A 15,515-nucleotide genomic window follows, 5' to 3' on the forward strand; every position below is an offset into this window, starting at 1 on the left:
AATGGCTGCAATTAATCATTTCTCTTTATCGGAGATGATGCAAATATTATTATTGCTAATAACATACCTCCACAAGTTGTTAAGGAAGAATCCTCACGATCTTATGTTCTCCTTATCTACGATGGCAAATGCTATCGAGCGCACGTTCTTGTTGCAGGCTTGAGCAACCGCAAGAAGTAAGATCTGTGTATATTTTTCGTATAGCCAAGTCTCATCTACTTGCACAAATGGCTTGCAATAGGGAAATGCAAGCACATGGATCAAACGTCTAGAACATCCGATGAAAAATTCTTTTTCCCTGTTGCAGTTGGTCATCCGGGCCGTAATAAGGTCATATTTGTAACTCAATGACAGTCTTCAATACGTACTCTTGTATAGCGGGTATCTATCCCTATAGTTCATTATACGACGCATCGAAATCCCTTTACAATTGCTCAATTGCTATCTATTTAGCTATCCATGCATTTCAGTATGATACTTGCTACTAGAATCGTGCCTACATTTCGACAATTAGTACCGAAACTTTAATGGTCGACATGTCCTTCATCATTGGCGTGATACACGTACAAATAGTTTTGGAATCAAGTTTCAATGATCTTCTATCATACGTGTTGATATGCATGTGCGAGGCCTAACAAATTTTCGTATCTCCCACATTTGCGAATTTTGAATAAATGCATATTGTACCCACCAATTATAGCCTTCCGCCAACTTCCAACACTCTCTAATATATAATATTGGTTTAGACACTGCGACTTTGTAATCCACTAATATATTCATGCTATACCGTTTAATAGTAAATACGCATTCTTCCTTACTTTCGAATCTCTGGCCTACAAACAACTCATCAGGATTAGAATCTACGGCCATCCGGTGAGCAGGTAGTATTTCAACTCAGCTACGTGTACGGCGTCGGGGTCTATGAGTGACATGTGTGGCCCAGGATTATTGTCTATCATAATACGGCGAATTTGGTTCCCGACTGAAGACGCATTAATGTTTCTATTGTCTTTCACGCCTTCGTCGTCAATATCATTAAGGACCTCGTCCACATCAGAATCACTATCACTATCGACCTCTTGATCACAATTATCACTACTATTGTATTCATCATCACCAGCCACATAAATATCGGGTGCAATATAAAGATCGATATCAATCATGCGTATAGTCGATTCACTATCAACGTAAGATATTGGAGCCACCATACACGATTTTTGAGCTCCATGTTCTTCACTAGATGCAGTGAGATCTTCAGTTGGCTCCATACCAGCTGACTTAGCAAATAATTGAATCGGTGCATTTTGGTCACTCCAATTCCCACAATAAAGATCGATCATTGTCTTTATGTCTTCATCGTCTACAAGTTCTATTTTGGTGAATTTGATGGGATTTGTCGAGATCCTTCTCCCACAACGTTTAACAATTTTTGCGCTAATCATTTCCTTCATATCATCGGATGAGACATTTCTATTAAATCTCATTGCTATTTGTTGCCGACATTCAAATATACATCCAACGGTTGTTGTCAAGATGATTCCATTGAAATAAACGCTGATGATGTCATAAACTAACTAAAATACGACAAAGGCAAACGAACCTATCGAATGGTAGTATAGCTACGGTGAGTCGGGAATATGGTTTCCACGAGGACTAAAAGTACTAGTAATTACTATCTTTTTATTATCTAGCCCATAAATTGAAGGGTTGTTTTTAATCTAAAATTAAACTAAACTAATTACTAAGCGACAGAGAGCAAATTGGAAAAATAATCGAAAAACTTATGAGAGAGATAATACCCAGGAAAGAATCCACCTAGTCTTCACTTATTATTCTAAATCTGAATTAAACTATTTATTCATTTGACTTGATCTGTAGAAATCCCTAAATTATATTAATATCACTTTCGAAAGTAAAAATAACTAACTCTAGGTTGATTAATTGAAATCTCTGTCTAATTAAAACCCCTATTGTCGCATTAACTCGATCTATGGATTCCCCTATTAGATTTGACTCTAATCCGGTAGATTTATGTCGTACTATTTCTAGGATTGCATGCAACTCTATTCAATTATACCAGATCTACTCTTAAACAGGGACTTTTGCTCCACTAAATAAACACATCAATCATGAATTAATATCCTGAAAACATTAAACATGAAGGTAAGTAAACATAATTGAGATCAAGAACAAACATTTATCATGTAATTCAGGAAAATCAAATAATAAGATCTGTCATAGGTTTCATCTTCCCTAAGTATCTAGGGAATTTAGTTTATACTTAGAAAGGAAAACATCTCAAAAATAGGAAAACAACAAAACATAAAGAAACCTAAAAACTTCTAAAGAAATTGAATGGATATCTTCAGTCTTGAAGGAGATCCTGCTTCTGAATTAAGTCCGTCAGCATTTTTCGAGTAATTTCTGCGTACTACTCTGCATGCCTCCTTTAGGTCCTCTTCTAGTGTGTATTTATAGACTTTAGAATGCTCAAAAACCCTAAAAATTAGATTTTTCCGCGTAACAAGGAAACAGGGTGCGAAATCGACATGGAATGGCACATAGGCGTGTGGCCAACCTGTGTGGCTCACATGGGCGTGTGGCCATCCCGTGTGGAAATGCCCAGGCCGTGTGGATCCTGGAAACAGCTCTTTTTACCCGATTTTGGCTTGTTTTTCACTCCTTTCGCTCACTTATACTCACCTAAGTATAGAAACATGAAATTAAAAGATTATGAGCATTAAATTCATTAATTCATATAATAAATCATCCAAAAACGCATCAAGAATGGGATTAAAAACATGTTACTTTTATGGCTTATCAAACGCATACGAAAAAATTGATTATCCATCTTCAATATTCAATCTGTGAAGAAATAAACAAAAATTCTCAAAACAATTTCAAGAGCATAAAAATACTTACATAAAAATTTAATAAATGAAAAGAGACCATTTCTAACAATATCAAATTTATTGTCATTCTAATAATATCTATGATGAAATATTTTTAGTATTTATCTATTTTTTCTGTTGTTATCACTGGCTAACAATTACTTTATTTAAAACATAACATTCACAATAAACACATAATTAATCTAACACAAAACTTACTAACAAATCACAATAAACAAAATAACTTTAAAATAAATCATAAAAATAACACTAAACAAACTATACAATATTAATAAAATAATTTTTCTTATAATAATCTATTCTATTTGAAAATAACAATAAAAATAATAATACCTTTTTTCTTCTCTTCTCCTCTCTTGTTCTACTATTTTTTAACGATAATTTAAAATTGAGCCAGATAGAGGAGCGCCAGGAGGGGAAGCTACTAGTGCCCCCTATCAAATAGACACCATACCTCTTCCGTATTTTTATACGTTTATATACTAGAATGGACAAAGTGATGCTGCTACTAAAATATTATTATTTTTAATTGAAATGTGTCAGAATCCTGGAGTGGTGCTGCCTATGCACCACCATCCACTTCTTTAAATATACTATTTTGGTACATAATTTTTGAAATATGTAATTTCAATATATATTTTTTAATTTTATATTATATAAAAAAAACCCTGGAACTGTGGAGACGGGGACTAGGGCATGCTTGACTTTGAAGTTTGAATATTTTAAACAAATTGATTAGGCTTGTGGAACGAATATCTATATAAAGGCCAGCTTCCTACACACTCACCATGCTTTTTATATATATATATATATATATATATATAAATTCTTTACCTTCTAATATCTTTAAATTTAAGATTTAATCTTAGACTTTAATTTTTATTTTTACATTTTAATAATATTATAAATTAGATGAAAGAATTAATATTATTGACTTTCAATTAAGATGTTGCGTGATTATATAAAATTTAAAAGTAAAATTTTAAATAATAAAAAAAAAGGATGGATCAAATTTTTGAAAATAAAAGTAAGAGGGTTAAATTCAAAATGTACGAAGTGTAGAGACCTGGGATCATGGTTGTTTGAATTGGATCAGACTGGCTGCTCGAACAAGGAAATGGTTAGTGTATTGGTTTAAAGAGAGGCATCAAATCGGTTGACTCGCGAATTGGTATAAAACAATTGAACCATACTAAAACATTGATTACACAGATTTTCTATTTTTATAATTTTTTTTGATTTATTTAATCAAATCGTATGAATCAGTGGCTTAATTGGTTTGATCGCTGTTCGATTCTAAAATCTTACTTAAAGTATTTTTTAATCTTGAATTTTTACTGTATAATTTAACACAAACAAATAATCAAACTATCACAAAGCGTGAGTAAACCATACTAGTAAAGAATAATTATTCGGTAAGAATAAAATAAAAATTTATAATTATTACTTAGTAAATATTATTTTGGTAAAATAAAATTGTGTTATGAAATAGATTAGAATCATTTTAGAATTAAAAAGAAAATATGATTAGAAGTTTGGAATGATGTAAATGTTTCAAATAGTAAGAATTGTTTTATTAACAATTTTTCAAAAATAACTAATTTAAATAAATTCTATACAATGTTTTTTAATATTAAATAATGTGTCGAATCTTTCTTTTAGGTTTGTTAATCTTATTAAATTTTATGTAATGCAAAATTTTAAATTAGTTATTTATCACTTAATTCGAGATATAAGCATATCTGATATAAAGAACACAAATTGGAATATAAATCATGCAACATGATCTAATAATAATACATATTTATACTATATCTAAATTTTTTCTACTTTTGGATGTTAGGAGTAAATTCAGCATCCCACAACTGGAAAATGAGTAAATTTGATTTATTAAATTAAGTTATTATAAAAATGCTTTTACTTTTTTTTTTATATTATTAATAAAACCTCAGACAATGTGATATTTAAATTTAAGACATAATAATTTTTAAATATTTTAATTTATCTTTACTACAACTTCATTTTATTTTATATAAACTTTTAATAAATATACGTATAACATAATTTGAATGTTATAAACTTTTTTTTATTTTCAAGTAAAAATAAAATATGATGAATTAGAATGCAAGGTATATTTTTTTAAAATTTTTATTCATGTTAACATAAACACACATATTTTAAATAAATATGATTACTCAATAATTTTATAATAAACTATTTGGTTAAAGCTCACGATGTTTGGCTCAGATTTGGACCATGTTTTCCTTTAAAAAAATTAAAAATCGTTGCAGAGATTAAGTGTGTTCAAATGGTTAATCGAAACAAACTAATATTAACTAAATTTTTTAATCCTTTAACCATTAACTAAACGAAAATTTTTTCAAAAAAATTAACCAAACCTAAATATTTCGGTTAATTCGGTCGGTCAACCGAATTAATCGAAATTTATATATTTTTGTTTTTCTAGTTAAACAAGTATGAAACATATAAAAAAATAAATTGATAATATTCATTTGAATTAAAACTACATATAATTTATATTATTGATTATTAGGTTCAATTAATTCGGTTAATTACTCGATTTCAAACCGAATTAATTGACAACCAAACTTTCAAAAAATCATTAACTGATCTCCAACCAAATTAGTTCAGTTAACCGACAAATTAACCGAATTAGATCAGTTGAGTCTGTTAATTCAATTTTACCCAAAATTTGAACACCCTAACAAAGAATCAAACAGCTGGCCCCTGGAATCTTGACGTGAACCGGTTACAAATGACTAGAAACAGGAATAGGATTTAATGCAGAGCAGGCAGACTAGGCCAGGCAAGGCAAGTCAACGACGTGAATGAAACGACACAGCATGCTCTTATCTTACCCTTGATGCTGTATGGAAAGAGGACGAAACACTCCAAAACATCAGTAACTAGTATGGCAAGTTGTGGTGACAATGTCACCGTTTCAAGGATCCATTGGTCTATAATTGAGTTACAAATTCATACTAAAGACAAAATCACTACATCGTATTATCACTAGTCTACCCTTGATATTGGTGAAAGCTGTGAGAAACAAGAAAACCAAGCAATGAGTTACATTGGGAAAGAAGATGAGGTTCAACAACGACCTTACTGGAGATGGAGCAAAGTTGATTTCTTGCCTGAAGAATCATTCCAAAATTGGAACACCTACCTATCTGCACTCTCACAAATATATTCCCGATTCAATGACCGCCTTCTAAGCCGCTCGGATGATGCAAACGAGATAACACAACTTCGTAAACAAAGTGAAAATGACATGAAACGTTGCCTCACTTGGTGGGATCTTACCTGGTTTGGATTTGGGTCGGTTATTGGAGCAGGCATCTTCGTGCTCACTGGCCAAGAAGCTCATCATCATGCTGGTCCTGCCATTGTCTTGTCCTATGTTGCCTCAGGTATTTCAGCAATGCTTTCTGTATTTTGCTATACTGAGTTTGCAGTAGAGATCCCTGTGGCAGGTGGGTCATTTGCTTATTTAAGAATTGAATTAGGAGATTTTGCTGCCTTCATCACTGCTGGAAATATACTTCTTGAAAGCATTGTTGGAGGTGCAGCTGTTGCCAGAGCATGGACTTCCTACTTCGCTACTCTCCTAAACCGTCAGCCCGACTCACTTCGTATCCCTAAGGGGAGTTATCTCTTGGACCCGATTGCAGTTGCAGTTTTGGCAATTGCTGCAACCATTGCAATGATTAGCACAAAGAAAACTTCTCAATTGAATTCGATAGCCACTGCACTGAACACTTTAGTGATCTTGTTCGTGCTAATTGCTGGGTTTGCTCATGCCAACACATCAAATTTGACACCCTTTTTACCCCATGGAGCCAAAGGGATCTTCCAAGCAGCGGCTATTGTTTACTTTGCTTATGGTGGATTCGATAACATTGCTACCATGGCTGAAGAAACAAAAAACCCTTCAAGAGACATGCCATTAGGATTACTTGGATCAATGTTAATCATCACTGTCGTATATTGCTTGATGGCATTGTCCCTAAGCATGATGCAGAAATACACAGAGATAGACCCAAACGCCGCCTATTCTATGGCATTTCAGAGTGTTGGAATGAAATGGGCCAAGTATCTTGTAGCGCTTGGTGCTCTTAAGGGGATGACCACTGTCCTTCTGGTAGGAGCCCTCGGGCAGGCACGATATACTACTCATATTGCACGAGCACACATGATCCCACCATGGTTCGCGCTTGTCCACCCAAAGACTGGAACACCAATAAACGCGACGCTATTGATGACCATTTCAAGTGGTCTCATTGCATTTTTCTCAAGCTTGGATGTCTTAGCAAGCTTGCTATCTGTGAGCACTTTATTCATATTCATGATGATGGCTGTAGCACTACTTGTGAGGAGATACTATGTGAGGGAAGTCACACCAGAAATAAACCAGCTGAAGCTTGCAATATTCCTGCTGATTATCATTGCTTGCTCAATGGGAACTTCAGCCTACTGGGGACTAAGGCCTAATGGATGGGTGGGATACGTTGTAACAATTCCCCTTTGGTTCCTGGGGACTATGGGGATATCAATATTTCTACCACATCAGAGGACGCCAAAAGTTTGGGGGGTCCCACTGGTTCCATGGCTTCCATCTTTGTCAGTTGCAATAAATATCTTCCTTATGGGGTCTTTGGGGTCTCCAGCTTTTATAAGGTTCGGAATCTGTACGGCGGCAATGCTGGTCTACTACATTCTCGTTGGTGTCCATGCAACTTATGATATGGCCCATCAACAACAAAAACTAGATGCCCTCAAGGTTAAGAATGAAGATGAAGATAAAGAGGGGAAACCTTAGGCCTTGCCTTATTTTCCTCTTCTTGTTGGTGTTCCTTCCACCATCTATATCTATCTGGTCTCGTCCTTAAGCAGTATTCTTCATAATCTGTATAAAAGCCCTGTGTTTTACGGTTCAGACCCAATAAAATATATTTACTAATGCGAATCCCAAAAAGGATCTACTTGCATGCATGATGCACTTAATTAAGAGAAGAATATTATGTAATAGATATATTTATTAAAAGTTTATAATAAAATTTTTAATTAAAAAGGAAAAGTTAAATATTTAAAATTTATTATGATCTAAGTTTAAAATTCAATTTTTTTAATTTTATATATATAAAAATAAATAAAAATGTCCTCATAATAATTAAACTTATTTTATATATAGAAAAATATTTTAATAATTTTTAATAGAACTGATATTCGGTTAACTTGTGATGTCAAGAAACGTCAACTGGGCCTTATACCAGATCCAATTGGGCCTGGTACTCCAAGATACTATATAACCAGCCAAATTCAATCCTGCTTGTGGATAACAACACAACGGCAATAACGATCAAATGTCCTCCCCTTTCCTGTATTCTCTTCCTCCAACTTCAACCCCTTCCCTTCAAACCCACCAGTCCATCCCCACAACAACCCACTCACTCACTCGGCAATCATGGACCCAATCTCTCAGAGCCAATACCCAGTCCAACCAATTCCACCAAGCCATTTTAACCTATGTCAACATGACTTCCTCCGGTATCCTACCTGATCACTTCGCTTTCCCCGCTATCCTCAAGGCCGTTGCCGCTCTTCAACACTTGGCCTTAGCAAACCAGATTCATGCTCACGTTCTCAAATATGGCTATGGAACCTCCTCCGTCCCCGTGGCCAATTCCCTGCTCAATGTCTACGGTAAATGTGGGGACATTTCCGATGTCTACAAGGTGTTTGAAAGAATTCCCCACTCCCACAGAGATACCGTTTCTTGGAACTCCTTCATTTCTGCCTTGTGTCGGTTTGAGGACTGGGAGACCGCTTTAGAGGCCTTTAGGTTAATGCTGCTGCATGATGTGGAGCCTAGTTCATTTACGTTGGTGAGCGTTGCACATGCTTGTTCGAATTTGCCCAGGCATCATGGCTTACGTCTAGGAAAGCAGCTTCATGGATACAGCCTGAGAATGGGAGATATCAAGACGTTTACTAATAACGCATTGATGGCCATGTACTCCAAGCTAGGACATCTCAACGACGCCAAGGTGGTATTTGAGTTGTTTGAGGAGCGCGATTTAGTATCATGGAACACCATGTTGAGCTCCTTGTCCCAAAATGATATGTTTTTAGAAGCATTACTCTTATTACACCGCATGGTTCTTCAAGGTCTCAAACCTGATGGTGTCACAATTGCAAGCGTGCTTCCTGCTTGCTCACACTTGGAGCTCTTAGAAATTGGGAAACAGCTTCATGCGTATGCATTGAGACATGATATTCTGATTGACAATTCTTTTGTTGCTAGCGCTTTGGTTGATATGTATTGCAATTGCAGAAAGGTTCACAGTGGTCGCCGAGTTTTTGATTATGCCACAGAGAAAAAAACTGCTCTTTGGAATGCTATGATCACTGGGTATGCACAAAATGAATTGGTTGAGGAAGCCTTGATGCTTTTCATTGAAATGGAAGCAGCTGCTGGGCTCTGTCCCAATGCCACTACAATGGCCAGCATTGTGCCTGCATGCGTGCGCAGTGAAGCATTTGTTCACAAACTAGGGATTCATGGATACGTACTGAAGAGAGGTTTGGGGACAGACCACTACGTGCAAAATGCACTTATGGATTTGTATTCTAGAATGGGGAACATACAAATTGCCAAAACCATATTTGACAACATGGACGTTAGAGATATTGTGTCTTGGAATACAATGATAACCGGTTATGTTATTTGCGGGCAACATGATAATGCACTTCTTCTGCTGCATGAAATGCAAAGAGTTGATCAAGAGAAGAATGAGAGTTCTTATGAGCATGAGAAAAGAACCCCCCTTAAACCTAATTCTATAACTCTCATGACAGTCCTTCCAGGTTGTGCCACCCTGGCTGCGTTGGCAAAGGGAAAAGAGATCCATGCATATGCCATAAGAAACATGTTAGCATCAGATGTTGGGGTTGGGAGTGCATTGGTAGACATGTACGCAAAATGTGGCTGCCTGAACACATCCAGAAAAGTGTTTGACACCATTCCCTGTCGAAATGTAATTACCTGGAATGTAATTATTATGGCTTATGGCATGCATGGCAAGGGAGCAGGAGCCTTGGAGTTATTCAACTGTATGGTCAAGGAAGTCAAGCCTAATAAAGTTACTTTTATTGCTATATTTGCCGCATGCAGTCACTCGGGGATGGTAAGAGAAGGCCAAAACTTGTTTTATCGTATGAAGGATGAGTATGGGGTCGAACCTACAGCAGATCATTATGCTTGCATTGTCGATTTGATTGGTCGAGCAGGTCAAGTTGAAGAAGCATATCAATTGATCAATGACATGCCCTTGGAATTGGATAAGACAGGTGCTTGGAGTAGCTTGCTTGGTTCTTGCCGGATCCACCAAAAAGTTGAAATCGGTGAAATTGCAGCTAGGAATCTCTTCCACCTAGAACCTGATGTGGCAAGCCACTATGTTTTACTATCCAACATATACTCATCAGCTCAACTATGGGACAAGGCAACAGATATTCGGAAGAGGATGAAAGAAATGGGGGTAAAAAAAGAACCAGGGTGTAGCTGGATTGAGTTCGATGATGAGGTTCATAAGTTTATAGCTGGTGATGCATCACACCCACAAAGCGGGCAACTCTATGGATTCCTTGAAATACTGTCAGAAAAGATGAGAAAGGAAGGGTATGTGCCTGATACTTCTTGTGTTCTACATAATGTTGATGAGGAGGATAAAGAAACTTTGCTTTGTGGGCATAGTGAGAAACTGGCAATAGCCTTTGGCATTCTCAACAGCCGTCCTGGTACCACAATTAGAGTTGCAAAGAACCTTAGAGTTTGTAATGATTGCCATGAGGCTACTAAATACATCTCAAGGATAACAGATAGGGAAATAATCCTAAGAGATGTGAGGAGGTTTCATCAGTTCAGGGATGGAAGGTGTTCCTGTGGAGATTATTGGTGAAAATGTTCCCTGAATCACTTTGCTCTCAAGAGTAATATTCCTCTGAGACTGTACACTATCTAGAAAAATACTTTTCCACAATATTTTCTTCATTCTAAGGCTCTCAGCTCATGTTTCTAATATGGAAAAAACGGTTCAATGAAAAAGCTATGAGCTTTCATTTACGGAAGTAGAAGTACTAAGAACTCTCTCAACTGTCAACCTTAAACAAACTGTCAGTGCCTTGTAATTAAGATCCACATCAGAGTATCTGCTTATAGTAAGCTCACAATCAAACCAAAGACCTCTCATTTAAGAGATTCCTTTCGCTAGCCCAATTGGTACTTGTGTACGAAAACAACTCTCTTAAATGAGAGATCATTTGTTTGCACCAAGAGAGGTGAACTACGGGTGAGAAATCCTTAAAAGGCCAGTGAATACCCAAAAGAGAATACTTTGATATAAGCCTACGTAGGGGCAATGACAAAATCCTGGTACATAAATACCTTAAGCTCTAATAATCATTTCTCACCTCTATATTACAAACTTTAATCTCAACAACAATATAATTACACCAGTGATTAAAGGTTTGCTGAATACCAACCATAAAACTCCTAAATCTCAATAGGTTAAGAATCTAATTTATTACTCCTTGTCAAAAACCTCAAAAACAACAATAATTGTTCTCTACAAGTGTATAATCTCCTGACAATTCTAAAAGCTCGTTCTTTTGACCCTGAATAGGTACAATCGAGATCATAGCTAATTATTATCGGAGCTCAATAAGCAAAACTCATAAAAATTTCACAAAATTTTAAATATAACTTCAGTTTATTAAGATCTTCAAAAGATCAAAACCATATAACAAACTTAACCTTAACCTACTCACATCAAGAATCCATCGCTTGCAATTTATCATTACTCTTTTATCAATTTCACCACAATTTATACTCATAACAAAATTCAAAGCCAAACAAAATAATTATCGGAGTAAGAATCCCAGGAAACATAGAATCACTAAACCTGGCTTTGATACCACTCTTTGTCAAGCCTCATTAATCCTAAGAAACATAGAATCACAAAACCTGGCTTTGATACCACTCTTTGTCAAGCCTAATTAAACGAGGTGACAGATACACATGAGATGAATCCCACAACAAGCATAACATTAAATCAAAAACAACTCAAAAGTCTCCAAGATTTATGTTTACAAAGCCTCAAATATGCACAAGTTCAATATTATTATATATTTGATCTAAGAGAACGACAAAATATCTCTAAAATAGACTAAAACTAATATCAAATTAATCATGTTCAAAGTCTTACAAGACTAATGCAGATGCTAAACTTTGTACACAAGGGCTCTCGTCAAAACTAAACTTGAAAAATGCACATATCCAAATCTGAAAAGTAAGAAAATTACTAAAAAAAAAAAAAATTGAGTATGAATGCTCAACAAGTAACCAACATCTTCTCTCCTCTTAATTGGATTAGGCGTGCTACAAAGAATTCAGAGCAAAATGATCAAATTATAATGATTCAAAAAATAAAATAAACATAAAAAAGGGTCCTTATCTTTAGGATACATTGACATGATATTTTCTAGTCTCATAAGATTTCCCAAGTACTGATCATTCTCTTTAATGCCCAACGCCCGGATTACTTCTCTTCTCTATGAACAATTTCTGGTGCTATTTTTCAACTCACTCTGCACTTAAGAATTAAAACCTAATTGCATATGTAAGAATCGCATACCTGGTACTAGCTAGTTCGACCAATTTCCAATATGGTGATCCAAAAAATCCAACACCTTGTTGAGATCCCCAGCACAAGGCAAAAGTTCATCCAATGCCTTTGCCTCCCTAACCCTAGCCTCTCTCAATAAACTCCTAACTACCTTTCTTCTGAGACCTTCCCCTGGCAAAAGACGGACCCTCAGCATATCCCTCAAAACCATCAAGCCCTCGAGAACCAAGCCTCTGGCGCACAACCCACCAACCAAAATCCCATAGGCAGACTTGTCGACCATACAATTACAAGGAGAGCCGGGCCTGAGCATCCAATTGTATACTTTGAGAGCATCCTTAGGCCTGTCTTTTTTGAGATAAGAGGCAATGAGCATGGTTGAGATGGGCGTTAGATATGGGTGAGGTGGGTGCTTGCGGGAGAGGCGGGTGAGGAGTGACATGGGTAGTTTCAGGTCAGGCTGGAGAGTGAGGGAGTGAATGAGAATGGAAAGAGAAAGGGACTTGGGATGGGGGGGAGGGTTAGGGAGAGTGAGAGCGGTGGTGGTTAGCTGGATTGCAGTTGGGAGGTGATTAAAGAGGCAGAGACGTGGGAGGAGGAGGTTGATTTTGCTGATTTCTTCTGGGGTAAGTGTGGGAGAACTTTGGGGTTTTGATTTGAGATAAGTGTTAGTTAGATTTGGCACAGATGAAAAGGAAGATGATGACAATATAAGGTGGCAAGAATGCGATGATTGCGGTTGGGGTTTTGAAGGTGTAGTTGAGACATGGAAGAGTAACTCAAACTTCTTCCACTTCAAAGTCTTTTTCATATTTCTCACTGCCATGCGATCAAAGCATCCCTTCTTAGTTTATTTGGGACTGGGTTTTTCCTTCATTTGTGATTTCTTGTTTTCAGCCGCTCCAATTCCCCCTCTCCTCTTCCTCTTTCTCTTCCTCACTCTGTTCTCTGTTACAGCCGTAAAGGTGTATCAGTAACACTCAATAGTCATGGACTCATTACTGGGCTGAGTTTGAATTTATAGCTCAACAATTTACGCGGCTACTCAAATCCAACAATATTAACTGGTGCACAAAATTTTTGCATAGATGAAAATTTTTCTTGGGTAAACTATATATTGGTTACTTCACTTTCAAAATTTTTTATTTTGGGCACTAAAAATGAAAAATTGAAAATTAAGCACTACTGTTAACAATTGTTTTCATTTTAATCACTCAACGCTTATAAATTTTCATTTTGATCACAAATTTTATTTTTTCCTTTTCTAGAATTATTTTAGTTTTTTTCCAGTAAATAGGAAAAAGCTAGGTTTTAAGAGTTTTATAAAGTAATTTTTTTGGATTTTTACAGTCAAAAACCTTTTTCTAAATTTTATTTATATTTTTAAAATTAATTTTAGTTTTTCTAGTAAAATGAAAAAATATGGATTTTACTAGGAATTATTTGAGTTTTTATAAGGAAAGCCTAATTTATCTTCTTAATTTTATTATTTTTCTTTTTAAAATTAATTTTAATTTTTTCCAAGTAAAAAGACCGAGGGTTTTATAGAAAATTATTTGGATTTTTACAAGAAAATAATTTTATCTTTTAATTCCTTTATTTATGGTCCTTTTAGAATTAACTTTTATTTTTTTAAAAAAGAAAAACCTTAGTTTCCTCGAGGAAAAATCAAGTTTTTTCAATAAAATTTTAAGTTTTTTTATACGAAATGAGATATAAGGAAATATTTGGGTTTCATCTCTACAACTGAATAACTTAATTTCCTATAAAATTAAGTTTCGATAAAAAATAAAAATAATTTTTAAAAAGTAAATGAGTGACCAAAATGAAAACTTAATAAAGTTAGGTGATTACAATGAAAACTATTGTTAATGGAGGTGCCCAATTTGCAAAAAAATCGGTGCTCAAAATGAAAACTTAAGAAAATCGGATAATTAATTGTTGGGAAATATGTCTATATTATAGTAAACATGTAATTGTTTTCTATGTATTTGAATAATGAATAAATAAATTTTACATTTCACTTTATGTCTTTTGTATTTCTATCTTTTATATTTTGCATGCATAGCAAAATTGAGGCAAGTAAATATTAACTGATTGATTGTCTAAGTTCAAACTAATGACAAATAGCACTGTAAGAATGTTTACATTGTGAGAAAGACAATTTACTTCAGTAGATAATCTAAATAATTTTTTTAATCCCGTAAAAGAATCAAAATGAGCATTTGATTCAAATATTGAGAAGGATTATTATGTTGTCTACAATTCCAATTGACGAGATGACTAGCCTTGGTTATCAAAACAGTTAACTTCACCGGTAGAGATATAGATGTATTTATTAGCAAAATGATACATCAGACTAGACCTAAGATGGATTAATTTTGAATCTGTTTATGGATTAATTCACTCATGACATTTATGGTTTGGTTTACCTAAATCCTGAGTTAGCCACTGACCATGCGTATGTAACTGTGCTTTGATATAAGTAGAGGCTTATGCTCTAAAGATTATGATGTGAGCACATCCATGCCAATCAAGAAAACTGATCCAAAGGTCTTACCATTGGGACCTATTACCCGTTCTAAGGCAAAGAAATTTAGGGAAGTTCTTTTCCTTACTTGTGCTACAATTCCAGATTCATTCGATCATGTTTATGCCTTAGAACATAGGATTTATAATGTGTTGCATGCTGATATGTGACATATTTAGGTTATACTATTCATTCTGTGTGTTTAACTTTGTATATATTATGCTACGTATGCTTTGGGATTGGTTTGATAGTGTTTGTATTGCTTCTAAGTTGTTTGGGTGTTAATAAATAAGCGTGCACTTCTTTACAACTTATTAAACTATGTTACATTAAGTCTACATAAACTTTGATAAGTGTTTGTGC

The 15,515-nt window shown here is 35.0% G+C and overlaps 3 protein-coding genes across 3 annotated transcripts; 2 read left to right on the forward strand and 1 right to left on the reverse strand.

Moving 5' to 3' along the window:
- The first annotated feature begins 5,728 nt into the window (after positions 1–5,728).
- LOC108477437 (cationic amino acid transporter 5) lies at positions 5,729–8,013 on the forward strand. Its single transcript, XM_017779980.2, has 2 exons — positions 5,729–6,346; positions 6,443–8,013. Exons 1-2 carry the CDS (start codon positions 5,998–6,000, stop codon positions 7,753–7,755), a joined length of 1,662 nt encoding a protein of 553 aa, XP_017635469.1. The 5' UTR covers positions 5,729–5,997; the 3' UTR covers positions 7,756–8,013.
- A 225-nt stretch (positions 8,014–8,238) lies between these two features.
- Positions 8,239–11,066, forward strand: LOC108479879 (pentatricopeptide repeat-containing protein At3g57430, chloroplastic). Its single transcript, XM_017782716.2, has one exon. The coding sequence runs from the start codon at positions 8,300–8,302 to the stop codon at positions 10,895–10,897; it is 2,598 nt and encodes an 865-aa protein (XP_017638205.1). The 5' UTR covers positions 8,239–8,299; the 3' UTR covers positions 10,898–11,066.
- A 1,082-nt stretch (positions 11,067–12,148) lies between these two features.
- On the reverse strand, positions 12,149–13,702 carry LOC108479880 (uncharacterized). The gene is made up of 2 exons (XM_017782717.2): positions 12,632–13,702; positions 12,149–12,375 (listed from the first exon to the last, which is right to left on the reverse strand). The coding sequence occupies exon 1, from the start codon at positions 13,446–13,448 to the stop codon at positions 12,642–12,644; it is 807 nt and encodes a 268-aa protein (XP_017638206.1). The 5' UTR covers positions 13,449–13,702; the 3' UTR covers positions 12,149–12,375; positions 12,632–12,641.
- Positions 13,703–15,515: the final 1,813 nt, after the last annotated feature.

Source organism: Gossypium arboreum, chromosome 12 (assembly GCF_025698485.1).
Source record: "Gossypium arboreum isolate Shixiya-1 chromosome 12, ASM2569848v2, whole genome shotgun sequence".
Classification (NCBI taxonomy): Eukaryota; Viridiplantae; Streptophyta; class Magnoliopsida; order Malvales; family Malvaceae; genus Gossypium; species Gossypium arboreum.

Coding starts and splice junctions, on each gene's coding strand:
- LOC108479879 (XM_017782716.2), top strand. CDS start 8,300: ATGTCCTCCCCTTTCCTGTATTCTCTTCCTCCAACTTCAACCCCTTCC.
- LOC108477437 (XM_017779980.2), top strand. CDS start 5,998: ATGAGTTACATTGGGAAAGAAGATGAGGTTCAACAACGACCTTACTGG. Junction 6,347..6,442: donor CTTGTCCTATGTTGCCTCAG/GTATTTCAGCAA, acceptor GAATTGAATTAG/GAGATTTTGCTGCCTTCATC.
- LOC108479880 (XM_017782717.2), bottom strand. CDS start 13,448: ATGGCAGTGAGAAATATGAAAAAGACTTTGAAGTGGAAGAAGTTTGAG.